This window comes from Cygnus olor, chromosome 2 (assembly GCF_009769625.2).
Source record: "Cygnus olor isolate bCygOlo1 chromosome 2, bCygOlo1.pri.v2, whole genome shotgun sequence".
Lineage (NCBI taxonomy): Eukaryota > Metazoa > Chordata > Aves > Anseriformes > Anatidae > Cygnus > Cygnus olor.
This window is the reverse complement of record NC_049170.1, coordinates 11790077-11817895: the sequence shown is the minus strand read 5'-3', so window position 1 is coordinate 11817895 and position 27819 is coordinate 11790077. Positions and strand designations below refer to the sequence as shown.

The following is a 27819-nucleotide window of genomic DNA, read 5'->3' as shown; positions in this document are numbered from 1 at the left end:
ATTTTTCCAGCCCCAGGCATGATGTCAGCTGCTCTGATGACAACTGTAATGTGAGGTTTTTTCTTTCTTTACTGACAGGTACCAGCAGTGCAGAAGTAAAGGAAAATCGAAACATTGGCAACCTGGAGGATCATCCAATACCCTCTAATGAGAGGGCAAGAGGGGGAACACCTAGCAGTAAGAGAAAAAGACCCTTAGAGGATGGCAATAATGGCCATTTCTGCAAACTCCAACTCATCTGGAAGAAAGTCTCATGGTCAGTGACACCAAAGAATGCTCTGGTCCAGCTACATGAACTTAAACCAGGTTTACAATACAAAATGGTTTCCCAGACAGGTCCAGTACACGCTCCAGTCTTTGCTGTTGCTGTGGAAGTAAATGGACTTACGTTTGAAGGCACAGGGCCCACGAAAAAGAAAGCCAAAATGCGTGCTGCGGAGCTAGCTCTGAAGTCATTTGTCCAGTTCCCCAATGCCTGCCAAGCTCACTTTGCCATGGGGAACTGCATCAACCCATCCACGGACTTTACTTCTGACCAGGCAGACTTCCCAGATACTCTGTTCAAGGAGTTCGAACCATCCACACACAGCGAGGACTTTTCAGTCTATAACCCAGTTAATAACGAATTGCTTTCCACCGCTTATCGCCACGGGCGCTTACTCTGCCATACGTTGGACCTAATGGGCCATGGTAAGCAAAACAGGCACAAGATGGCCTCCAAAGCGGAGAGCGAGAAGAACCCGGTGGTGCTGCTAAATGAGCTGCGGTCAGGCCTGCGGTACGTCTGCCTGTCAGAGACCGTGGAGAAGCAGCACATCAAGAGCTTTGTGATGGCGGTGCGAGTGGACGGGAGAACATTTGAAGGCTCAGGACGTAGCAAGAAGCTGGCCAAGGGCCAAGCAGCACAGGCCGCGCTGCAGGCCCTCTTTAACATTCGGCTGCCCAGCCACATTCCCAGCAGAAGTAAATGTCACCATTTGCCACAGGTGAGAGCTCCTGGGTAGCCACCACCACGTTGGAGGAACTCTTTCAAGTAGTGCAATCGGTGTTGCTGTTACTGCTGTTGTGCTATCAGATGGTTCCTCTGATATTATAGCAAGAGCCGTGCCACAAAATAGCTCCCTTTTCATAGAAAAAAGCATGTATCACAGGCAAAAGCTTAAAAATCATATCCAAAATCTTTGGGCATAATTTGCCGTCCCTTTCCATATGAGGCATAGATGAGGGGGCAGAAGGTAGGGCAAAATGTCAACGTTTCAATTTGGTAGAGAGAATGATAACATTGACACATGCAGAAAAAGCAGGTCATTTTGTAATGCTGCCTCTTTCTTGCTGTGGGTCCATAAACAAAAGGGATGTCCCATATTCTCCTTTTAGAGTTATTTTTTGCTGAGGACAGCACCATCCAGAGGAGATAGCAATGACATGGAATGTGCCTTTGTAAGAGCAAACTCTCCTGACGATTCTGTCACTAAAAAAGATAAGAATTTTTGGTTTTTATAGTCTTACATTTTTTGTTTTGCCTCCTTTTTTTTTTTTTTTTTTTTTTCCCAAATATGCCTCTAACAGGGAATGGTGAAAGCTCTGAAATTTTCCTGGAATAAATGTAGATATTACTGCTGTATTCATACAGAAAATACAGATCTGAGGTACACGCTTAGGACATCAAAATTTCATAGTTGGTTATATGCCAAAGGCTATCTTAGCATTACTCAGACTTGTGTCAATTTTCTAGGTTCAAAGGAAGCCAGGATTTGCAGACACTGAGAAGCATTACATTGGCTCAAGTGATTTCTTGGTTTGTTTCCACTGTCATAAAAGGTTTGATCCACCAGCACCAGGAGGTGATCTACCACCACAAAGCTCCCTTTCTGAAGGGAGTTGTTAATGTCCAGGATTTATTGCAAAGCACTGGGAGCTCTAAGAATTATTCTGCTGCTGGCTTGCTGTGAGACCCTAGGCAAGTCATTTAAATCCAATATTCCTGTAATAAAAAATGGGCATATTATATGAAAGAACACTTTAAGATCCTTAAGTAGTGTGTAAATGCAAATTGTTAGTAGCAATTTCCATTAACGTTAGTAAAGATGTTCATTAGCAAGACCGAGTTTGATAGGAGATGAATTCTTCATGTGACATGATTGCCTACAGAACCCAGGAATTTTATCTAGTGACCTGTGTTTCCAAAAAGGAAACATGAGAAATGTGAGAAATTCTAAAATACATCATAATCCTCCACCTCCTTCCCTTTAATTCTGGTTTATAAACTTCTTGTACAAGTGGGATACTAACATAATTTAAGAACAGAAGTGATCTTCACAGACTGCTTTGCAGGCATTTTGGAGGCTTTGGCCAACCTGGCAGTTCTATCCTCTCAGTACTCCTCTGAAGTATGGATGAGATTTAATTGAGAACTCCATGCTGTCTCCTGTCTTAATTAGTTCTGGTTTAAAAAAAAAATAGTTTGTTTTGAGGAACATGCCTGTCCTTCCCCATGGAAACCCAGCAATTGGATATAAAGAGGAATCTCTATTCATGTACTACTGGCTGCTTTACTGCCCTCAGTGAACTTCACTGGGTGGATCAGCAGGTAAATACCATGCATTCATCAACAGATAACTTGTTATCTCATATTCTGAAACTGCAGGACAAGTACCACTGCTTTGATTCCTGATCTCTCAAATATTTCCTGGTTACTTGGGTTCTTGATATCTTCCATCCAAATATCGCATCTTACCTGGATCCCAGATTGTTCACTGTACAACACATTCTTCATCGTATATTTTCTCTCTCTCTCATCTTTTTCTGACCTCCTTACCTTCGTTTTCTCACCGTTCTGGAAGTATAAACGTCAGTGAAAAGGAGTCATCAAACTTTCTCTGTCAGTATATTTAAATGGTTATGTTTTGTCCAACTAAATGATTAGTCAGGCACTTTTAATGCCAGCACTCAGCACATTAATTGAGAGAGAAGCCTTAACATTGATTTCTTCTGACTTCCTTACTAACTTTTTTCATCAAGCGACCATGACACAAAACCTGAGTTTGTGATAGTCGGTTATGTTGTAAGCCAACTTCCACTGACACCAGCAAATGTATTTCCACCGACTTCCTTGGGCACTAAATACAGAAGCATCTCTACTTGTTCCGGCTGCGTTATGCAGCATCTCATCAAGTGGCTCTTTGCTCACTGCTTCAGTCAGTCCATCTGGCTGTTTTGTCAGTCAAAGTAGTGGTAACTGTACTGGAAAGAGTGTTGTTCTCATTGAGCTGTGGTCAGAACCAGCTGCCTTGAAAGTTGTTTCAGCTCCTTCCTATCTCTCTGATCTTCTGTGAAACATATTTTCAAGGACACATTTCAAGCCACATTTTCAAAGCTATGCCTACTTTTCATTTAGTAAGTTCAGCTTGTTTTGTGTCCAAATCTATTTAAAAGCATGAAAGCACTCTGAAACTCAAACAGCTTAGGGACAGAATTTGAAATATTAGGGGTTTTTAATTTCTTCACAGAACAAGGAGTAACTGTTCTCCTATGCGGCCACCACTCTTTTTTTGGGGGGGGGGGCGTGCGTGTGTGTGTGTGTGCTCCATCTTATTTATTATGATATCAGATAACTAACTCATGGATAGTAAGGACAGGAAAACTAGATCAGTTTCACCCATATTTTGAATATTTTGTAGAATACAGGCGTATGTTTATCTCTGTGGTTGTCCTTCCCAAAGAATATTATGCCTTTGTGTGTCTCTGCTCCTGTTCCTATTGCTGTTATCAGTGGCTATATATAGGAGGCCAGAATTTGGCCTTTCGTGATCACAGCCTGACTGGAAACAGGAAAAGCCAAAAACCTCGTAACACTGGTAGCCCAGCTGTGCTGAACTTATGGATTTGACTTTGTCCAAGGAAGTGTCAAAAATTTTACATGTTCTTATCAGCTGGAACTCCAACCATCGACATTTGTGCCTGGCTCATCAAGGCTCTCAGGGGACTTGGTGTTCCTCAGCCTGGCCCTCGGGCATGCTTTCAGCCTGACAGCCACTTTCCCTGCTGACCAAGGGAGATTCAAGGTAAAATGTCAAAAAAGGCCCTGTTTTCTCCAGTCTGTCCTAATAGGTGCTGCCTACACAGGAGGCTTCTGGAACCACCAGGAAATGTAGAGCATAGATGTAAAGTCCTGCCATATTGATCTCTTCTGATTCAGGCAAAACAAAGAAATGCAAGAACAGCAAAGCCAGAAATAGATGAATTCCCTGGGGCAACTGAGTCAAACTTGGTTCTTCAGCTGTCTCCCCTGCCCCCTCTCCTGCCAATGCTGAAAACCCACCATGAAATTTCGAGCGCTTTAAATTGCCAGTGTTTTTGTAAAAGAATATCACTCTGCCTCTGATTTTCTTCTCTGTGATTGTTCCACTATGTGTTTGGCATGACTGCAAAATTATACCCCAAAATAAGCAATACCTCACGCTTTGCACCAGGAAAAAAAATATATATTAACTCAAATTTTAAAGATAATATAATCCAAATTGTGGCTTCTCTGCGGTCCTCAACAGTGTTTTGATCCACTTCTGTGATTCACGTACATGTACAACGATGGCTGGGGTTCCGAGCTCCTGAACGTGTATAAGGTGAATAGGAGGTAGCTGAGATTATCAAAGGACCATCTGAAATGATCACAAGATTTGCCCATCAATCTGCCAGCAACTGTTCTTCCTCAAACCAGATGTCTTATCTGTGCTAGGCCACCAAAGCATGAGATAAATACTATTGATGGTCTGGGACTGGGCATACCATGTTGATCAGAGTAGCCAAGGAGGAGCCTGGAGAGCTGCTAAACTAATGAAGAACAGCAGAGAGAAAGTGAGTCATGAGAATGGAAAGTACAGTGCACCACTGTGTGCCTTTTCTAAGTCACTAAATAATTGCTCCTTGTTTCCTAGCATACTTGGTCTGAACTCAAACTGTCTATCAAATGGTATGTACTTTCTTCAATTATCAGCTTTTATGGAAGTCTGACAATTATTTCGCCCCACATTGTTAGATAATATTCTTGTAATCCAGAATGGGAGATGGCACCGAGGAGAGCTGACCCAGCCAGCCCTAATGAGTCTGCACTGTAGATATCTGCGCTCACACTCCCAGACTTTCTGAGTGCCATGCACTCATTTCAGGAGATCAAGGTGACCCCCAGCTGCCTCTGACCAGTTTACAGATTGTTTTTCTAATCTTACAGTCCGTCTAATCTATCTCACTCAGTCTAAACAGCATTCTTACTGCTGTAGAGCAAAACCATTAATTAATAATAGAGGGGTGCTTGGATTTCAAATGGACCTAAATTAAAAACGAATAGGTGTGAAAATCACATTCACTCTGCTTTGAAATTGCTTAACACTGCTGTTGCTGGTTCACATCCAGAGCCTGCAGAGCAGTCCTTGCAAATTTATTTATTTAAATGAAGCCTCGTCGTGACTTGCATTTGTGTCATCAGAAAGATGCAAAGTTTTTTCTCCTTCTGCAAGTAAGGTTAACCATTTAAATCCAGTTAAATCCATTTTTCACAAGTGCCATTTGCAGACCAGAGCAATCTAGTATTCACATTGCACTGATTCTTTACCCTGTGCAGATTGAAGCCTCCTGCCAGCTAACCACAGTATCACCTCCGTGAACAATGTCATGGAAAGAGCGAACACCACTTCAAGGAAAGCCTTGTACCCCATGCCTCTTATCTGCTTCCCTCCAAAAGCTTGTTTCTCTGGCTTGTAAAACACCTCATTTCCATCCAGTATCAATTGTTCCTGCCTCCTTCACTTTATTTCTCTAACTATCCTAATTTGCCAACTTCCTTGCTACCATGCCCTCTCACCTGTGTTGCAATTAAGCCAGTGCTGAGGATGGCAGTGATAGATTTGACTCTGGTGTGAAGAGGGACAGCACAGAACTAACAGTGACTTTTGATAAGCTGTTCCAGTGTGTTTATGTGCAGAGCTTTGTCTCGTCGAGTGACCAAGTACATTTTTTATAGCTGTTTCTGTCTCCTACCATGCAAAGAGAAGCAGCTGATAGGTATGTGTGTAGCTCCTGACAGTGAGATGCGAGAAAGGGAAATGGTGGGGACCAAAGAAATGCCTCTGCAATACAAATATTGTTTGATTTTCAACCATCTGTTTCTGACTCTGCAGGTGGGGGAAGCTGTTTTTTATAATCAGAGCAACAGGCAGTCAAGACACTTATAGGATTACTGTTTCTTAAGGAAAACAAGAGCAAATATATATATATATATATATATATATTTACAGGCACAGCGTTAGTGCACTGGATACTGTTATTATTCTCCTGGCTGCTAATAAGATTGCAGTCACTTCTAGGCTCACAGTTGAGGAACTAGGACCACCTCCACACCCCTCATATAAGTCTAACATAAAAGATGATGATTGCCCCATAGACATTACAGTGAGAGTCTCAAATGAAGAAATTACCAAGTTTTAATGTATATTAAAAAGATCAAAGATCACAGGGAGATGCTGAAGGGCCACCTACACAGAATCAGAAGAAACAAATTAATAGGGTAGCAAGGGCTTCAATCTCTTGCTCTTACAGAAGCAACACGTAAGTGCAACCACTTTAAGGGGTCTGCACATGAGGTACAGTCATCACTGCAAAATAGCACATTACTTTGCATCAACAATTGTCTGGCTAGGTGCTGCAGGAACAAGCACCGGAGACAGCATATACATCTCCACCCAAACACCACCAAGAGAAGCAGGAGCCCGTCTGTGCCACGGGATGCATTTTGGGAGGCTTCCCATCTACACCTCTCTCTTTTGCTCCTCAGTGGCAGTACCCTGTAACCCTGCTCCCTCCTGCCCATAGATAATTCCAGCATCACCCCAAAAGGACTCCTCTGCACTCATCTTTAAGTTCTATGTGGCGCAGAGCGTGCTCGGGGCTTTCAGAGTACCTGAGTTCTGCTAAGCTTCTGACAGAGAGGTGAAAGTATACTGCTTACCTAACTAATAATAGTTAGAGCCATAATAATGCTGATAATTAGTTAATGAATGGCTGATTCTCCATTTACAGAAGTGAAAAACTAATTTTTATATCTTCAGGAAAAAAATCTTCAAGGCATAAAAGACATTTTGCTCAAGTGTATATTTATATAAATTTAAGTTTATAAACAACCTAAATCCTTTCTTCCTCTGAAAAAGGGAAAAAATAAAAACATCCAATTTTCCTTTACAAGGAATCTGAAGAGTCCACTGTGATTAAAATGCATTTAGAGTAGGGTGAATCTGATTTAGCCATCTGACTTGGCTGCTGACCGCTCTTTTATTGTAACTGCAAATACTTCGTGCCATCGATACTGCCACAGAACCAGTGTTTCGTTTCTTCCCTTCACAGCCTAGATTCCTTATTAAATATGGCTAGTGATAGGCAGAAAGGACCCTGCTGGCTTCTGCTATTTACCACAATGAATCAGCCTTGTCTATCCTGGGAGCCGATGGCATGGATCTGATTTGTGAAGAATTATTATTTGTGCGACATGTTATGGGGAGAGAGTTTATGCAGGGCTCCAGCAATGAGCAGAGCTAGTTAGTACATGAAAGCTGAATCCCAGCGTGGTGTCATCCGCACATAAAACTTCCTCCTAAACCAGATACTCTCACAGCTGGCAGAGTCGCCTTTGTTGCTTTCTGGCTTTGTAACTGAACTAGAGACACTTCAAAAAGCTCCCGGCAAGCTGGACCTCATTAAAGCTCCTGCTTCGTCCTGGACTCGCATCCTGACATTGTTTATGATGCTTCATTATTATCTACTTAATACGAGCCATGGTTGTTCTGCTCCGCTAAATGGAGCTGTAATACAAGTGCCCGGAGTGAATTTTTCTTTGGTCGAGTTCCATGCAAAGCCTTCTCTGCCCGAGCTGGAGCATTACGCTCATGCCAAAATCGCATTGTTTCTCTATTTTTATCTGTAGTCACATCTAGGAAGCCTTAATTATTCAAACAGGTTTCTCGCTCCATGCGCAGAGGATCAGAAGCCAGCCACTGCCATCCGTTTTACGATGACTACCTCCCTCTTGTGGTGCCAGCTGTGTGGCAGGCAGCGCTGCCAGGTGCCAGGAGAAGGCCAAGGCAGTGGGGTGCCTGGGCACCTGTGGAGAGCCTGTGGTCCCTGGTGATGCTGCTGGGAAGCAAAAAAGAAGCTCAAAGAAAATGGGGAGAAAATACGATAGAAAGGGCTCAACGGTTGAGATAAGGACAGGGAGATCACTCAACAATTATTGTCACAGGGAAAACAGACCCAACATAGGGAGATTAATATCATGTATTGCCTATCGCTAACAGACTAGAACAGTGAGAATAAAAGCAAACCAGAAACACCTTCCCCACTATCAACTTTCTTCTCCCTCCTTCCCCTGAGCAGTGCAGGGGAACGGGGGCTGTGGTCAGTCCATGACACTTTGTCCCTGCTGCTCCTTCTCGGTCCCTCTCTGCCCCTGCTCCACGCGGGGTCCCCCCCACGGGATGCCGTCCTTCCCGAACTGAGCCTGCGGGGGCTGCCCACAGGCAGCAGCTCTTCAAGACCTGCTCCCACACGGCTCCGTCTCACGGGGTCCATCCCCCAGGAGCAAACTGCTCCAGCACGGGTCCCCCACGGGCGGCAGCTCCCCCCAGCCTCCCTGCTCCTGTGTGGGCTCCTCTCCACGGGCTGCAGCTCCGGCCCGGGGCCTGCTCCTGCGGGGGCTCTCCATGGGCCGCAGCCTCCTCCAGGCCACATCCACCTGCTCCACCGGGGGCTCCTCCACGGGCTGCAGCGTGGAGATCTGCTCCATGTGGGACCCATGGGCTGCAGGGGGACAGCCTGCTCCACCAGGGGCCTCTCCACAGGCCACAGGGGAACTTGTGCTGCGTGCCTGGAGCACCTCCTGCCCTCACCTCTCTCCCAGCTGCTGTAGCACAGCAGGTTTTTTTCCCCCTTTCTTAACTCTGCTCTCTCAGAGGCCCAACCAGCAACGGTCATGGCCCAGCTCTGGCCAGCGGTGGGTCCCTTTTGGAGCCGGCTGGAGCAGGCTCTGATCTGACATGGGGCAGCTGCTGAGCTCTGCTCACAGAGGCCACCCCTGCAGCCCCCCTGCTACCAAAACCTTGCCATGTAAATGCAGTACAACGTTGCATTTGTATAGTAGTTTTGGAGAAAAACAACATTTCTCTTGCCATTTATCTCAGCTAAACTTTTCATGCAGAGTGCTATTGCACACATGCAAACATACCAAATAATAGGCATACCATAAAACTCAATATGGAATATAATTAGAACTTAATTTTGGGATTGGTGAGAACAGACACAACAGACTTCAGACTTGTTATAATGGATACAAAATTATATGTGCTTTATATGTTCAGCCATTTATATAACCAAACAAAGCTAGAGAATTGGCTGAAGCTCTTCTAGAAAGTAATACCATTTGATGTTCATTTAGTGCTTTCTTTATATGAACTCCTCACAAGTGTTTGCTGCTCAGATGGGAGCAAAATTTATGAGAGCGAGGTGTTTGTTTTTTTCTTTTTTTTTTTTTAACATGCAGCATACATGATGTGAACTTTTGTTAAGATAAAATATTTTTATGAACTCCTGAGAAATAGAAATGAGAGTAGTAGGTAAATTCTCAGCCTCCTTTTATCATAAAGTTTTATTCAATGAAAACCATCAATATTCTCTATATCTCATGATACCCATCAGCTTCTTAGGCTGAATTCTAAGAAACATAAAATAAAGTGTCTGTGAACCTTTCCTCCTCCACCTTAAATATGTCAATATTGCCTTTAGACAAATCATGTTGCTTTTTCATCCTTTCTGGTTTTCTAATTGATAAATCAGTGTTTACTTTCAAGCAAGCTAAGCATTGTTTCCTATTCACCTTCTGAGCTGGAGAAGACATTTGATATGAAATCACCTACCCATGATTGCTCTTAACCTACTTGTCATCACATCTACTGCAGGCACGAGTCACGTAATCAGACCTGAATTCAGACAATGGTACCTTAAAATCAGTTCCATGCTGAGATGTCACCCAAATGAACCTATGCTACTGAAGCCACACTGATTTGCTGTATAAATTCCTTGTGTGCTGTTTTTATCCTTCTTCACCTCTAAAAACTAAAGGTCGAAGGAGAGTATTCCTTTAAACAAACAAACTCAAATGAACAAAATGAATGTGTTTCAGTTTCTTCAGAGAAGTAGCCTAGAAGTCCCATGGTTTCTAGGTTTTTCCGTTCGTGTCATTTCATTGCTGAGTTCCTATTTTTAGACCATCTTCTCTGAACTGGACATTACTACTCACAGAAATAATTACAATCCACTCCCTTCCCTCCTATGTGGGTCATTGCTTTATTAGGTTAAACACAATGAATAATGTGACTCTCCAGGGTCTTGCAGGGAGGGTGAAGTCAGAAGCATTGGCTTCATTTCTTGTTTCATAATTAGTTTTTATCCAAACCAACTCTGCCCTATACTTTTAAGGAACAATCCTCTCAGGGATATCAGAGAATAAACTCATTACTCCTGAATCAGCCCCCTCCTTTCTTCCAGTCTCCTTGATACACACAGACAAGTCATTCCAACCCTCTGTGCCTAATGACCCATGTACACTCATAATATGGAACAATAGTTCATAATAGTACCACGATTAAACTGTTAGGGCTTGGTTGTCCTGGTCATTGCAGAGAAACAATGTCCAAGAGAGATGCAGGAATTGAATGTTCATGTTTAAACCTGATCAAGCTACCCAGAAACCCTCTACAAACCAAGTCAGTGAGTCAGTGGCCATCAACATGCAGCAGCCAAAAAAAAAAAAAAAAAAAAACCAACAAGCTAGAAAATAAAAGGGAGCAGTGGCTGACAACACAGCAGGCATAAAGTCAAGTTCCTTGCAGCCTCATAGTCATGGCAGCAATAAGGGGGCAGATGAGCTGACTGATACACCCCAGAAGACACAAATCAGAGCCACACTGAAGCTTGTGTGCCTGTGTATGGACAATCCATATTAAAATGGAAATGGCTGTCCTGTGAGCCAACAGTTAGCTGCTGTACCACTTGGAATAGCAGCATGATTCACCGAAGATATTTTCCTATTATAATGCTAATAGTGGCTCATAACATGATAACGTGAAGAGAAGAGGAATGTCTCATAAGCGTCACAATTCTGGAAAACACTTTCACAGATGCTAAAGACAGTTATCAGCTCCCACCCAAAAAAAGAAAAAAGAAAAAAAAAAAAGCCCTGGCATGCACATACCTATGGATCATATGGATCATTGAGCTTGCAGCTCAGCCCGAGTTTTGCTATTCCCAGCCAGGACTGGCAAAACATTACAACACTGTCAAATTTTGCTGCGTTTTGGATGGATGTTTTCCCTCAGCATAGGGCAACTCAGCATCTTTTCCTTAAATCCACAGAGGGAGCTAACATTGTATTAGTGTAGCCTGATTGTCATGACTTTCCAATATCGACTTCTGGTAATAGCCCTGCTCTCCTGGAGTCCATCTTTAGTGTTGGATTACTTGGGGGTTCGCTGGAAGGTTCATTTTAGCATATCGTAATACATCTATATCGTAATATGGAGTTACGTGGACATTAGCAGAATAGCAGACATGAGTTCTTAACACAGAGATATCTTTGTCCATTTTGTGCTCATCTTAAAAAATACACCTTCTTCAATACCACAGCACATTTCCTCTGACTATAATTCATGCACATTTTTCTGAGTTGCTATATGGTCTTAACCAGCAATCTTTATTCTGGCAAGTATCTCGGCATGGCTAGAGAAATCTGTGGATTCTATTTGTCCTTTCTTTAGGCTCTGGCTCCTAAGCAGAGAAGACAGCAAGACCTCTTAAAAAATTCTTTATTTCTAAAATAAGCCAATTATCTTACCCATAAATTCACAAAAAAAAAAAAAAAAGTTTTGAAAGACATTTCACATTGCTATACAAAGCCTCAAGTAGAAAGAAATTTCTTTTGTGTGTGTGTGTGTGTATGTGTGTGTAATATTTTTGGTCACAATCATAATAACAGGTGATGCCCTTTGCTTTCCCAGGGCAAGAACCTTCAGTTGTGTGTTTTACAGTTTGCCTTTGAGGGTAATTAAAATAAAAGAGGGATGAGGCTGCTGCTGTCACCAAGTTCTGGAGAACACTGGCAGGAGTAAACGAACAGAACAGCATTCCCCAAAACACTGGCAAGCTACAGTGCATAAATTTTCCTTTTAAATCCTGTATTCATCAAAAAGAAAATAATCTGCCTTTCAGATTTGCTGGTCTTTGATATTTTGAAACCTTGGTCTCTATGAATAGGCAGGAACCTAAAATGAGTTTAGTTTTTCCAAAACTTACATCTTTGCCTGCAGCTTCTCGGACATTTGTGAACTTGGAGAGATCTTCAGCTCTCCCTCAAAAGAGAGAGAGAGAGAGAGAGAGAGACAGAGGGAGAAGGAAAAACATAAAAGAAGTTCATTGTCCTTTATGTATCAAAAATCAAGCCAACAAGCCAAACTACAAAGCAAGAGTCCTTGCAGGCAGAGTAGCAGCCTTGTCATATAAATGAGCTGAAATCAAGCAGATATCTGAGCAAAGCTTCCCTGTGGCAGAACAGGAGGACTTGTGCAAATCAGAGGGATCTGTTGGGGAGCCCTCGATATCCACAGGTCACCAGCTGAACGCCAGTGAGGCTGAACTGATCAGCAGCAGAGAAAGAAACATTGCAAAGACAAGCAGGTAATAAAAAAAAAAATAAAAAAGGAAAAAAAAAAAAAAAAAGGCTTCCAGGCTGCCTTTGACAGAAATTGATCCAAGCAAATTAAACACTCATACTGGTGAGGTTAGCAGCCTTTTTTTTTTTCCAGCCTTTCAAAATGTAAGCTGTCAGCGGGGAGATGAGAGCAGCTGTTTTGCCTGTTCCCAGCTTCAGACGCGAGGGGAACTCGGTGGGGTCAGGAATAAAGGTTCAAAACGTAGAAATGGCTTCGTCAAGGACTTGGGAGCTGGGTTTGGGGGTGAGGGGCAAAACTTTCACCTTTGGTGGAAAATCAGGAAGAAAAAGAAAAAAAAAAGTCTGGGAGGGAAACTTCATGTTATTGCACAGCCCTGAAGTGAAATCCTACTGACGGGCTGCGGGGTACATACAGGGACATGTTTGCTGGTAGTTGGGAGCTGTGTTTTGCTGCCCATGCTACATTTTTTATTCTGGGAGCTTATTTCTTTGCATCTACACTTGCTAACGTTAGAAATATTAAAAGTCCTTTATGTGGTTGTGAAATTAATTTGATTAACTGAGCCAACATAAACTAAATTTGCTCTGATATATATGGGCACAGGACCACAAAGCAACGTGGGAAGCTAGTGCTGTTATACCATATTTCCACAGGCGTAAACCAGAGCAGAATATGAACCTGTGGATTTGTAGTGAATAAAATATCAAACTTACCCCAAAATATGTTGCAGCTGTTTCTCATTCCACCATGCAGCTGATAAATGGCTAATCTCCAGCTCAGGCCTCTCTATTTAAATAGGCACAGTAAAAAGTTTAGCTATCTCTGACTGAACTACTTCAGCTGAATGTTCTTAGCTCACTGTTTCTGGCCCCTATTAAATGCAATTCAGATAAAGTCTGTTTTCTGCTACTGTTTGTTTTTCCCATGACCCTGTTGGTATCTACTGAAAAATATATTATTTAGCCAGCATAACTAAGCATTGCTAATCCTAGGAGGACAGAGAACTTGCTCTTTGTTAGCCGTTGACAAATACATTGTTCTCTACAGGCAGTGCTAGAATTCATCATTTTGCAAAGCTAGGACACACAAAAAAGGGGACTACTACATCTTTACCTGTAACATAGCAGACAAGCAAGAACAGTCAGACACCCTCTTGTTGTCAGTCTGTAACCACTCAGTTTGCTGCATTTTCTGCTTACTTCACTCATCTGCTTCACAAGCTGCCCTGACAGTGTCACACGCAGCTTTCCAAAATCCCCAGCCTTAATTCCCTGGTGCTGATTTCCAGTCTCCTTTCTCACACTCCCATTACAGGGAATGGTCTCCTCATCCAGGCTGGGGCTGGAAATAAGAAAGCAGCTGTGAGAACAATTCCGTAACATTTGAGGTCAGATGTTAGGTGCCCTGTCCTTGTGATAATTGTTTGCATTAGAGCACATTAACACAACTGCACGTGCAGTAAATTAGCAATGATCTGTGCTGAGGCACAAAATCAAGTGCAATAATACTTCAACTGCGTATGAAAAACAGCCGTGATCACTATCTAATTAATTAATAACTAGTTACTGATTAAGAGGGGAACATCTGAAGCTAAATGCGTCCTTGACAACACCAACAGGATTGTTTAAGCACCGATCGCATTTTACCGTAAGATATATAAGTACAAATAATTGCTTCCACTACATCATGGCATTAGTTCCATGACAGTTCAGCTGATTACTTCAAGGTTTTATCTGTGCTTTGTAGCTGCTGGAGCCGTTACCGTTTTGCACCTTGCTAGCCAGGAGTGAAACACTACTGTCTGTTTACATGTATTGCATGTAATGTAGCAGGAGAAACAGAATCGATACCGTAGATATATACAGTACCTGCATCACAAAGGTTACTGCGCTCAGAAAATAGCTGATGAAGACTTGAGGTAATGAGCTGAAACATCCTGAAAGTAATTCCTAGCAGCACTAAAGACAATAATATAGCTTCCCGTGACATGGGTAATCCTCCGCAGACTGAGGGAAGAGTAATATTATTTTTTTTCTGGAAGGGGGTTTTGTGGTCAGCTGAGAGTTTGAGTGAGATATGGGCTATACCTTAGGAGTGAAGAGTGGCTCATAACTCAGGAGAGGTGGAAACTAAATGAAGTCCCAGAGGTCATTCTCATTTTATCACCGGGGGAGGTAAGCCCTGTGTATCATTCAGCCTTTTTGTACATTTAGTTACAGGGATAATTCTGGGTTTAAATAATTGTTCATGGGTTTTGTTGTTGTTGTTTTTCACTGTGGGTTTCATGGCAAAGAAAAGCCTTTAAAACAATTAAAACAGTTTACAAGAGACTATTTGCCTTGCGAGTCCAAAGCTAGTCTCATTACAGATATGTTTAATGACATATATAGTAACAGACATTTTTCGCTGCTGCAGTGCAGGGGCTAGGAGGGCCAGTGAAGCAGTCAAAGAGGTTTGCCATCTTTTTATCTCCCTTCATGGTAGCAGCTATTTGTGTGATGTGAATATTTCTGCAGAAGAGATTTCCGTGCATGTTTTCAGACTGCTTTCCTAGCAAAATTAGCTTTCTGTGATCATGCTTTCTGCTGCTCCTCATAACCTTTGAGACTGTTCAACTACAAGTGATAGCAGCAGATATCTTGAGACACTCAGTCTCTATTTATACAATATGAAAATGAAGGCTTTGTAGAAGTGAGTGAAACCCAAGCTAGTGCAGGACAGGGGATAAGGCAGCTATCCCCAAGGGAGCAACCAGAAGCAAAGTAGAATGGCAGTGCAGTTAGGCTTTGGGACACAGCCCTCCTGAACCAGGGAAAGTGCACTCTAATGTGTTCCCTACAAATGGAGAGGCCGAACCCACATCTCGGGCTGGGACGAGACCAGAAAGTGAAAATATGAGTTCAGCTATCTCAGTGCTTGAATGGTGGGGCCAGGGGACCAGGTGCATTTTACATCCACCTATGGTGGTAACCCCAAAATTGATTATCTGAGTTTAAGTGCATTCCTGTAACAGCTGTGAACAATGTCACTGTTTTCCAATGTAGTGTGGTGCCAGTTTAAGGGACTATTAGCAATCGTTAACAAAACTATTCCTCCTTCTCTCAATTAGCAGGATAAATTCAGACATGGAATTACTAAAGTCTCCCTTTTTTCTAATGCATCTGGTCCTAATTTCTGGGGGTGTTAACTGGCAAAAAGCAAGAGGTTGAGAAATTGTTGATTACAGTTTCAGCTGGAAATGTCTGTTCATGAGTCCAGTTTGGTACATTTGTTATGGAAGAGGTGTGGCAGGTGCTAAAACCCTTCCTTTAGCAAAACTGAAGAAAACTGATGTTGACACTGGATTAAACAGGGACTTTTGTTTTTCTAGGGGGGTGAGGTGTGTTAGAGGATGGGGATAGCCTGCAATGCATCTGAGAGCTTTGTGGGTGATATTCCAGGAGATGACTCTGAGCCAGTATTGGGTGGAAACTGAGCGGATAACATGGGAACAAGCCTGTGGGAAACATAAAATCACCATTTGTGAATCTACATTGACATATTGGTTTCCACTGAAGCCAGTGGCAAAATTTTGTTGGCTCCAGGTTTCCATTTTAGAGGACCACATTTAGGGATTATTTGGAAAGGAAAAGACTGAGATACTGCAATTTAAAAACCACATTGATGGCTGTTCTCAAATAGCTGCCTGGTTTCCATTCATACCCTGAGGGTCTAATCAATAAAGCATAATTATCTCCTCTGTTTATAGGGTGATGCTTGTTCGAAGTTTGAATCGAGAACTATTGAAAGGCCATATGAGGAGGACCTGAACATATGCAGGATCAATTCAGAGTTTAAATTGCTTATAATGGCTTTTTAATGCCAATGCAGATATCTGAGTGGCCTAAAGAGAAGGTGACAAAAAAAAAAAAAAAAAAATGGAACTGGTTGTGTCACCAGCTAGTTTTGCTTTTGTAGTTTAAGGGGATATTGTCAACTTGAAACTTTTGCAAGAAACCAAAAGTAGTGCTAAATGCAGCACTTTGCATCTTGTTGCCACAGCTTGTGATTACTTTATTTGTTTTAGCTTTCTTTTCTCCTTGACTTCTGTTGAAAGATCTAAATCTCCCTCTTGCACTGGGGAGAACAGCACAGGACCCAGCACTCCAGGTGTGGCCCCAGTGGTGCTGAGCAGAGGGGAAGGATCACCTCCTTCAACCTGTTGCCAACTGTTCCTAATGCAGCCAAGAAAGCTCTTGGCCTTTTTTGCCATGAGGTCACACTGCTGGCTCACGGTCAGCAGTGAGATTTCTAAATATATTTTTTGATTTCTAAACTTGAACCTGAACCTAGGGACGGCTGAATCCACCGTGGCTGAATTATATCCTTTATGCTACTTAGCTAAATTTATAAAGCGTGATCACAAAGCACCACTACAGCACATTACCATGCTTACCAACTATCAGTAGCGATAAGGGTCCTCCCAATCTGCATAAGTAACCTCACGAAGCATCGCTGCCCAAGAGTGAGTCCTGGTATGAAGCCCACTGTTGTGTCAGGAGAGCTCAAAGGTCTCTAGGGCTGCTCACTGTTTATGGGGTAAGATGATGGATTTATGGTCATACTTGCATACTGATGTTAGCTTCTTCCAAATTTGCCTTTAGTTGGACTTTCTTTTAAATTTGGCTCAAAATTGCTCAAATTAGCCCTGGGTTGTCTTCAGTCTCCCCTGAATCCCAGACACAGCCATCACAGCAGGACACATCCATCACAGCTGCCACTGACGGCTCTCTGCTCGGACCAGGTGCTGTGGTGGAAGTGGGGGCACACCGTCACAACCGCTCACCACCCTCCAGGCTGGGTTGGTCAGTCAGTTTTCGATCCACCTCACTGCCACTTATCTAACCCATACACTGTCAGCTTGTCTATGGTAACGTTATGGGAGACTGTGCCAAAGGGTTTATTAAAGTCGAGGCAAAAAACATTCACTTCTCTCTCATCCACCCAGTCACCTCATTGTAGATGTTCATCACATTGGTCAAACATGATTTCCCCTTCATAAATCAGGGTGGACTGCTGTTAATCGCCTGCTTGTACCTCCTGTACTTGGAAATGCTTTCCAGGAGGATTTAGTCGGTCACCTTTTGGGTACAGAGGTGAGGCTGACAGGCCTTAAGTTCCCGAGATCTTCCTGCATGCCTTTCTTGAAGGTAGGATTGATATTTGTTCTCTTCCAGTCTTCAGCAACCTCTGCCAGTCACCACGAGCAGGAACAGGATACAGAATAATATTCTCCATCCAGTTTTACTACGAGCTGCAAGTTAACTGAGCTAATTTCAGGAAAACCTATTGCAACACTTCATGGTCAGCTGGATTATGGACAAAAATAATAATAATAATAAAAAAAAGATCAAAATGTCCCCTTCTGGCTTTAAAGTCTTTTAAATTATTTATAATTCTGTCAGGTCAGATGCAACCAATACAAATGCAACATCTTTTTAAGTTGATCGTGTCCCTTTGTCAGGATTACTTAATAGTCCTAAACACTCTTGTTAATAACGTGTGACAGGCAAGTGTGGTGGGAATGCTCCGTGATTGCTCCTTATGCAATATCATGCTGGGATTGCAGACCTATGCTCCACTGTTTATGTTATCTCTACTTCACTTCAGACATGTTTTATTATGGTACTTTAAAAAGGAGAATGGAACATTTTATCATATTTTCCTGCCAACCCCCTTGTGTCTATTTTTTTCCTTAAAGAAATTTTTTTATCATCTATCTTTTACTGTGTATCACAGCATTATCTCCACCTGTTAGGGGAAAAAATGAATGGACTTACAGTGTACAACAGACTGACAGCAAATCATAGCATGGATGTTCCCTTCAGAATGACAGTTATACCCTAGACAGCATAGTGACTAAATAACTCATTGTGAGAAACTCCTTTTCACAGGCAGTTGTTAAATTGAAGGTATTACCAAAACAGAACCTAAGAATTATTGCTTGCTCCATGGTCATTTTTCTCTGGGTAAGGATATCCGCCTCTTTTTTTGCCTTCTGGAAGGACCAAACTGAAAGAAACAGTCCAGTCCTCAGCAGCACTACAGCACCATTATGGTTTATGCTGACTTAGTATTTTCATTGTAAACCCCATTTTGCACATGAGGCTTGAGACCAGGGTTCTTTTGCAGTCCAGGCTTGTTTGGGGAAAAATGTTTTTTAAAGAACTTTGAGGACTGAGCCCAGCCCTTTTAAAATTTGCAGTAGAGTGACATAAAAATAAAAATTAATGATTTCAGATGCTTTCTAATATTGCTCTTTCATTTTTTTGTAGTAAAGAAGCTAGACCTCAGTTGGAAGCTGAGGTTTTACTGGCGTTTAATGGTAAATTACTACAACTCAACTCAGATTAGAATCAACACGTTTAGGTAAATGGCTTTTTTTATTTTAAAAAGTGCCTACATTTTCAAGTGCCTACATTTTCATTCTAGAAACTTTACTGTACAAATTCAATACAGGAACTGAGACATCTCCTGTAATCTGAAGACTGCAAGGTGTTTTGTTTTATTAGAAGGTCATCAGCAGATCAGTAGATCTACCTGTTCTGAGTACTGATGTAATAATAGATCAACACAACTGTACCCATTCAGAAAAAAAAAAAAAAAGAGAAAAAGGAGGGAGGGAAGGAAGGAAGGAAGGAAGACAGCATTCACAGGTGTGATACCCTTTGATACTACTTTGTATCAGCTAAGACTGTGTTTATTCAGTGCATCCATGGCCTGTGCAATGCCCATATTTTTGCTATAGCTTTTTTACCTTCTCAACAACCATGTCCTCCTGCAGCCTTTCCTTTCAGAAAATTTTCAGTGCTCCCTGAACTCTCCAAGGCACTTAACTCTGTCCCAGCAATCTCAGGTGTCCACCCAGTGAATATCTTACTGTGACATCCGGAAACAGCCTCAGGATCTGTGATCTTATATTCCACCACTCTTCAGCATTTCAGGCAAAGAAAGAGGCAGCAGGTCTTCAAGGGGCTGGAGGACAGGGTCTGTAGCAGCTCTGCCTCTGCTGAAGGCACTCAAGCCCTCCCAGGTGTTTGCAGTGGCTCCTGCACTGAAGCTGCTTGCTCCATTGCCTGGCTGCTGAAACATATGACACAAATGTGCTGCAGTCCACTGGAGATGGAGGCGGTTAGATTACTCAACACCCACAGCAAAGACTGCTTGAAGCCTTTGCTTTGGAGCAGGGACTGGATCCCTGCTGCCAGCAGAGCTGGGATGTGCTGAGGGACTGCTGGGGATGGCAGTGTCTCCAGCCAGCATCACTGGGTTGGGAGGACAAGGCCTGACTGCAGCTCCAGCTCCCATTAAGGCCCACACAGTGTGACTCAAAACAGGAAAAATGCTCTTTCAAGCATATCCCCAACGCAGAGTCCACCACGTGCTCGGGCAGTTGGTTGGCATCACGCACAGCTGACTGGGGGCACTCGGTTCAGAGTTTCCCCATGCCCAGGAGGTGCTCGCTGTGTGCCACCCCAGTGGGCTGCACGTAGAGGCCCTGGCTGCATCCTTTTCTCCTGGCTCAGTCACAGCAGCTGTCAGCTCTGCAGCAGAAAAGGGCTCCTACCTACAGCATCCACCAACACCAGATAAATTAGGCTCCAGCTCAGTCCTCTACCTGCCAGGACAGTGCTACATATTGAACAGGGTCTGCCAGGTCCCTCATTGACACCTGGTTTTTACTGAATGGAAGACCCTAGCTAAGCCACCCAGATTTAGTTTGGGTCCATTCCTACCACCTATAATGTATTGGTTTAGCAAGGTCAGTACGCAGGGACAGTTTGCCAGTATCTGGGCTCTTGAGCTTGGAGAACATCCACTCCCTGAGCTAGGATAGCTCACGCTGAGCAAAAGACTTTGCCTCAGCAATCGAATTAGTGCTCAAACACACAGAAAGCTGTCCAGCAGGATAATTGGGGTGGTCCTCTGGGATAACCAAGCCTTGTCAGCCCAATTCCTGCTTTCCAGAGCCTGGAGGTGAAATTAAGATTGACTTTTGCTTAAAAATGAAACAAGGAAGGAAGGGAAAATCTTTGATTCCTGTCTCCCTGCCATCTTCTACATACATGAAAATAACACAGCCACACATGGGTTCATACTGGTTTAGCTTCGCCCAGAGTTTAAAAGCTGATTTAAATTCAGCAAGTGTAAGTTTTCTGTATGGACAAGACTCAAGACTATTGGAAATCAATGGGCTTAGCCATTTCTGAAATTTTCCCCTGTGCAAGGCAGTATGAAATCCTGTAACACTGGGGTAAGTGACTACACAAGGTGCAGGTCAATGCCGAGTCAGGCCAGTGGACTGGTTTCGGATAAAATCTGTTTTCTGCCTCCCTCTTAACATCCCCCCTCATTTATTTTTTCAGATAGCAGTGTTAAAATGACATCAGGATCCTAGTTTCATCTGGCAAAGATTAGGAGAAGAGAGAGATTGGGAGGGTTGTTTGCAAAATTGTCAAGAACATGGAGCAGTCCAAGTGTAAAATCTATTCACCTTTACTTTTTGCTGCTGATCGGTATAATAAGAAAATATTTTTCATTCATCCATCAAAAAAGTTAGAGCTATTTACACATACATATGCAGAATGCATGATGTGATTTGGCATAAATGCTTTAATAGCGTGCATTTCAGATGTAACCTGCTTGTAGCTCCACAACTGGGAATGTCAGACATCTATCTCAAGTGCAGGCTGATAATAAGCATCATGAATCTTCCCTCTCTATCCTGCAGCACTTCCCAGCTGAGGGGCTTGCTTGTGCCTGGGCTTTCATGCAAGGCTTTCACTGAAGGCAAAAGCAATTCCTTGTGCAAAGGAGCCACTGCACCACACAAAGACAACCAGCCACTTCTGGGGGATGAAGCACTGTCCCTGGAGCCACCACCTTGTCATCAAGACAATTTTCTTCCCACCCCCCCACCCCCACCCCCCAAAAAAAATAAAAATACTTGAGCCAGGAGAACTAAAACACACGCAGAAAATGTCACAATATCATTTCTGTCCAAGCAATGAGAGGGGACATGTTCTGTGAGACTCCTTGTAAAACTGGTGTGCCTTTACAGTGCTTTTAAAGGGAAGAAAAGGAAAAAAAAAAAAAAAAAAAAGCGCATGGAGAGTAATAGAAATGCATGGGATAGTCTTTTGTGATGTGGGGACAAGGCAAAAAGTCAATAAAATAAGAAGCAGTGCCCAGCTGTATATGGGAGATCATTTTATTTCCTTATAATTATACTTATAAAAATAGTTTCTTTCCTGTCTCAACACTGACAGCACAGGGAGAAATAGCTTCAGTCTTATATTGTAGTGTTAGCTAGAAGAAATACAGCTTTGGTGTAATTAATTTTACTAATTTTCATTTGTACACACACACATAATTGCAGAGGAATATAATGGGCAATTCTGCAAGGTCATTTGGACCAGCTCACTTGCTAAAGTAAATTGTTAACAACAGCATTTTTCATAAAATCTCAGATAGGAAAAACATTTTGTAAAGGTATCTAGAAATTAAATTTTGAATCTTAAATACTTTCCAGATATTTGCAAAATTATCAGAAATTCTCCATAAGTCTGATCAGAAACTAATTAGTGGGATTTTTTTTTATTACCACCACTGGAATTTGGTCTGGCCAAGTTTACACAGATAGATCATATCTGAAGAGGAAAATACTTTTTTTTTTTTTTAATTGTCCTAGCTTTACAGACATTTATGGAGATGGATTTTTTGCTTAAAAATTGTAAACATAAAATTCAGTGTATTTATATTTTTTGAATGAAGCCTCGTTGAATTAAATGTAAAGTTCATATACAGTGAAAACCTTTAGCATTAATTACTCCTGAATGTTTGTGAGTACCCAAAATCCTGATATAAAAGCTGTAATTTCTATGCAAAGCAGATAGGATGATTGAGTTATAATTAAAATGGTAATTATACCCTTAATGCTCTGTATTTGACTTTTCAAAAAATGTTATGCTCCAAGAAAAGCTATTTAAAGATCAGAGAAAAATGTTTGAAAAATGAATGTATTCAAGACATTCTAGATCTTTTAAAATCCCGTTATTGATTTTTACATGCTTTCATGTGTAGTCTGAAACATTTTCTTCATTTATTTCGGTCGATGGAAATAATAAAAAATCATTGGAACGTGAAAAGCTTAAACGAAGGCAATATTCTCCCAGTTGATATTTAACACGATAAATATTTGAGGTGTCGGAGGGGAGGCGGCAGCGTTCGCTTGCTGGCTGCAAGCCTGGCCTTCCTCCTCCTAACCAGGTAGGGCCAGCGGGACCGAGCACCCCACGGTCCCCCCCTCGCCACCTTGGCATTTCCTCCGATCCTTCACTGGCTCCTCCAAATTAAACAGAGAGCACCTAGAGCTATACATCAAATGTCAGGCGTGGCAGCCTGCTGGAGCCATGTCAATGTTTGATGATGTATGGCTTGCTGCGGGAAACGCCGGCCGTGGCGGCGGTGACGCCCGGTGTGCTTTGCGCTCGCTCAACTGTGCTGCGTGCCCGGAGCTGCTGCGGGGCACGGGTGGGAGAAGCGAGGCATGCATGCAGGCATGCATGCATCACCCCTTCCCAAACCTCTGCCACGCTTGTTTTATCCGGGCCTTGTGCACCCCTGTGCAATAGTGAAACCAAAATGGGATTAGGAGTGCCTTTATTCGCCCTGGTATGGGAACCCCCTCTGCTGCTCATTTCATCTGAGGAAAGCAAAAGGAGAGCTCTCGTTAGCTAAAAGTAAAATCAGTACAATTCTGCAGTCGTAAATTTCATTTATTTATTTATTTATGTATTGCTTACAATGAAATCCATATCTTCCATCCATCTATTCATCTTGTGTATCCATCACTCACCCCTGACTTCATAACTTTTCACTCTAGTTAATCTTCGCTAAAATTGGAACTTTTTTCCTTATGTGACTTGACTTGGAGCTTTTAGATCAGAATGCTGAAATTGTGTGGTTTCTGTAAAATACACAGCAGTGATTTCCTGGTTTCTAGCTAGCTTTCCTAGCATGAAAAGGGAAAAGAGCCAGGGACTTCACTCTTTCTGGTCTATTTTCTGCTCCCTTTTTCCACCCATGGGTGGTGGTAAGAACCTCTTGGCAGGTTCTAAAAAGAGGGTAAAGCTAAGCCATCACTGCAAGACATGAGCTATATTTTTGTTACAAGCAGCCCTTCCTCTTCCAGTACCTGATCCAAAGCCAGGGCACGCATTCGTCTCACTAGCAGTTCTGCTAACTCCTGATACTCATCCATTTCCATAAGGTCTTCTGGTTGATGGTAGGGGTGATCACACCTTCCAGAGCAGGCACCGAATGGCATCCTTGGCTTGCTGTGTGGCAGGTCGTGTCTCTGCCCTCCGCTAAGTACCAGCTGAGCCCATCATGACGTATCTTTCCTTCTCGTGCCCTTATGCCTTGTGCAGGTAATGCTGAGGATACCCTCTTCTCCAAGGGGACTAGAAATGGCAGCAGGGGAAAAATAAACATCTAAAAAGTGGAGGTTCAGAAGAAACAGTGAAAAGCCAAAGGGTGAAAAAATTTGAAAGAAGACAGTAGTACAAGAGAAAGAGTAGAGAAATCTGGAAGGAAAAGGACAAGGACTATTGCCTGTTGTCTTCTCTTGCTTTTTTTTTGCAAGAAACATCTGTGAACTTTTTTTCCAGTTTAGATCAGAGGCTATTTCAATATCCCATCCCTTGTTTCACGCGGTGGTTTGTGGTCTGTCTGCCTTCCATAATTGAGAGCTGCTATTTGCAAACCCCTGCAGTAAGTTCTGAGCGACTGATTTTTAGTCATTGAGATCTTTTGAAACAGTACTAGTTAGCAAAAGACATGCTAGGGGTGTATATCAGTGCCAGTTGGCCCAACAAAATGGGTTGTTAGGCATCACTGATAGCCATTAGCTATTCCAAATTTCTACAGATGTAGTCTGAAATTAAATGCACAAGCAAATTTTTTTAAAAGCTTTGCATAAAAAGCTGAACTTACAGAATAGCAAATATCTTCCACTTTTAAAGACACAGGCAGTCCAAAACAAAGCCTGCTTCAGTAACAGTAAATGTTTCTATGGATTTCTCCAAGGTTTGGCTCAGGTTCTAAATTTCTTCCATATGCCACATAACTATAGTCTGGCAGGGAGGTTTTGTGTGGGAAAAAAAAAAAAAAGCAAGAGCAAAAGCATTTTAAAATGTGGTGGATTTGGAAATTGTTTTTGAAGTGTTTTAACATTAAAAAGAAAGCATGTTGGACAGCCAAGTCCAGTTGGTCTTGCCACATTGAAATGGATGTAGTTCACCCTGTTCTTACCAACGGAGGGTCTCAGCAGCTGTGGTTCCTTTACCAAAGCTGGAGTGGAAATTTGCCAGTCATTCACAATTATTTCTTTCCTCTTCTTTGTTTTGTGCTAGTGCATGTCTTTTGGGCTGAGTTTTACATTTGGGGCTTTCTAATCTAAAATTCTCAAAGTAGGTTGCTTTGTGCTCCCTTTAAGGGACTTTGCTAATCTCTTTAGGGATGCGTAGAGATATTTGTGGTATGAACGCTCCTGGGTCTTCAGCCTTCCTGGGGAAGAATAACAGCACCAGCAAGGGGGGCCTCCCTCTCCCCTAGCCTGCATTTTGTAGTATAGTTATACCTGTAAAACTGGTGCAAGCTACCAAAGCATTTCACTGCTGACAAGTACTGAACCAGAAACAGAACCAGCCCGTGGTCTCCCATAGCCCACATAAGCCATTTTCTCCTTAAAACAAGCAGTCCCTAACAGCACTGGCATTGCTGGCTGTGATGGAGGCTTGTTCCCAGACACCATTTCCCAGGGGCAGCCTCCCTTGGTGATGTCCAAATCGATACCTGCTGTATCTTTCTGGACGGACAGCTGTGTTCCTCCCAGCTGTTGATTTGCTACCAGTCCACATGCAAAGAAAAGAGCTGCTGATAGATCCCTGCGGGAGAAGGTGGCTCTCCAACCTCCTACAATGTGTGGCAGCCCACGCACCGCACCACCATCACGGCAAGGCAATCGAGGAGGCAAAGGCAACACACAGACCCATTTAACTTAAATACAGAGGCACACGGATGGAAGGATGGTTATGGGGTGCCACCTCCCATTGGGGTTGAATGGCTGGTGACAAAACCAAGTGTTACTAAGAGCTGCATTTCACCCATGAGGGAAATAAGCATTCATTTTGTGTCTTTGATGTGGACCGCAATGTGCTACCCCATGCTGCTGATGTGATGACATCGTGGCAGCAGTGTTTTGCTTTTCCGTAGGGATTTCTGTACTGAGGCCATTTGCAAACAAGGACCAACATCCTTGACATCACATAACTTTAAAGGATAAATGTACAACTAGTTTCAGTATGCAATGAGGCTGAGCTCTTCAAAGACCCCCAACGATCCAGCTATGCAAGTTTAGTGCTTACATACCTCAGGGGAGCTCACTTTTTATCCTTCCTGTGCTACTACAATGCATTTTGCAATGTCAGTAAGCTCCCTGAAGAGTCTCCCAGTTTTGTACCCTGAGAGATTTCCCATCATCTTTACCTTGAAAGACATCTTTATATCTTTTCTGGTGAGAGTTTGTTCTGTGGTGGGCTTTTTTTAGTTTAATTAGACAAAAATATTAAGGACAAAATAAAAGGAGTAAAGCCTGTCATATTAAAGCTTGGATAGACAAAAATGGGATGACACTACCGCATCACTGCTAGAAGCAGATGAGTGTTAATCTTTCAACAGTTAAAACCTCTATGTGCTGAAGAAACCATCAAATATGTGATACATGACATAAATTTTAGCAAAACAGTTTTTGAGATGTGTTGGAAATGTCAGCTAAAAAAAGTCTACTTAACCACCTTAATGTATAAAAAAATGGCAATCTACAACTTGGCATGACATATGCATATATATATATACCAAGTACGTGACAAAATGCAGCTGAACCACATCATTTTAGCCTGCAAGGGTAAGACTTTCTTATTCTGTTTGTTTCCCAAGTCTCAGGGTCTGTGATAATTTCATTAGTTACTGAAACATATTGTTACTGCATTCCAAGGACAACGTTAAGTGCATAGTGCTCCTGTTACTGGCAGTGAAAATTAATATCTAGGACATTTCAATAGGATCTGAATATTTCACTACAAAAGCATGGCAATATAATGAATGTAGAGCTAAATGGGATTTAGGAGAGGGGATTTTATTTATTCCATTTTCTGGTGTAAGGAAATCACTTTATTCTGATCACTTACTACTGGTACCTATTCATTACTACAGCATTGAAACTGAAGAGAGAGATAAATGATTTTAATCTGCTCTTGAAAGTGAGTAGGTCTGGGCTCCCCACTTGGTCGGGGGAGAGAAACAGTCCCTAATGGGAAGAGGTGGCCAGGATATGGCCATCACTTGGGTATTGGCTTGGCGCACAGGCTCCCCATTGGAAATGAGGATAACTGCTGAAATGCTCACCTAGAAATAACAAGCCAAAACACTCAAGAAAATGTGGAGGGTGCTCAGTTCCCTAAATCCACCTCCCTAACTCAGCCTCTCCTGGCACAGCTGACTGCGTAGGGACCATTGCACTGCTTTCCATCAAGGCATCCCGCCCCAGGATCCAAAGCTCGTTATTCTCCACAGGGACAGGTTACAGCTCAAAGTACCTTTTAGCATTATTATTCAAGGAGACGAAAATATGTCATAACATGCATCCTTTCACAGCACAGTCTAAAATGAGCCATCGCTTGATGTCCCATGGAAACAGAGGGATGGGGTCTCCTGGGACACATAATACAGACTAATACGCAGACTGGGTTTTAAAAACAGACTGGGTTGTAAGAAGAAGGAAAGAAGAAGAAATATAAGGGAGAAGCAATAAAGAAAACCTCATAGTAGTGTTGGCTGTCAAGAGCAGAGACCCCGAGGTAAAACCGTGTTGTCCAGCCATGTATTACCCAGCCATTCAGTGAGGTAGATATCTCTGGGCACCGGAGGGAAGTGGCAAGAAACCATCAGTCAG

The 27819-nt window shown here is 42.6% G+C and overlaps 1 protein-coding gene across 2 annotated transcripts in view; it reads left to right on the top strand.

The window, feature by feature from the left end:
- The window catches only part of ADARB2 (adenosine deaminase RNA specific B2 (inactive)), a 310567-nt gene that overhangs the window by 208696 nt on the left and 74052 nt on the right, over window positions 1–27819 (top strand). For both annotated transcript variants that reach the window (XM_040548593.1, XM_040548592.1), the window contains one exon: window positions 79–986. In XM_040548593.1, coding sequence (XP_040404527.1) covers window positions 79–986 — 908 coding nt within the window. The remainder of the gene's footprint in view (window positions 1–78; window positions 987–27819) is intronic.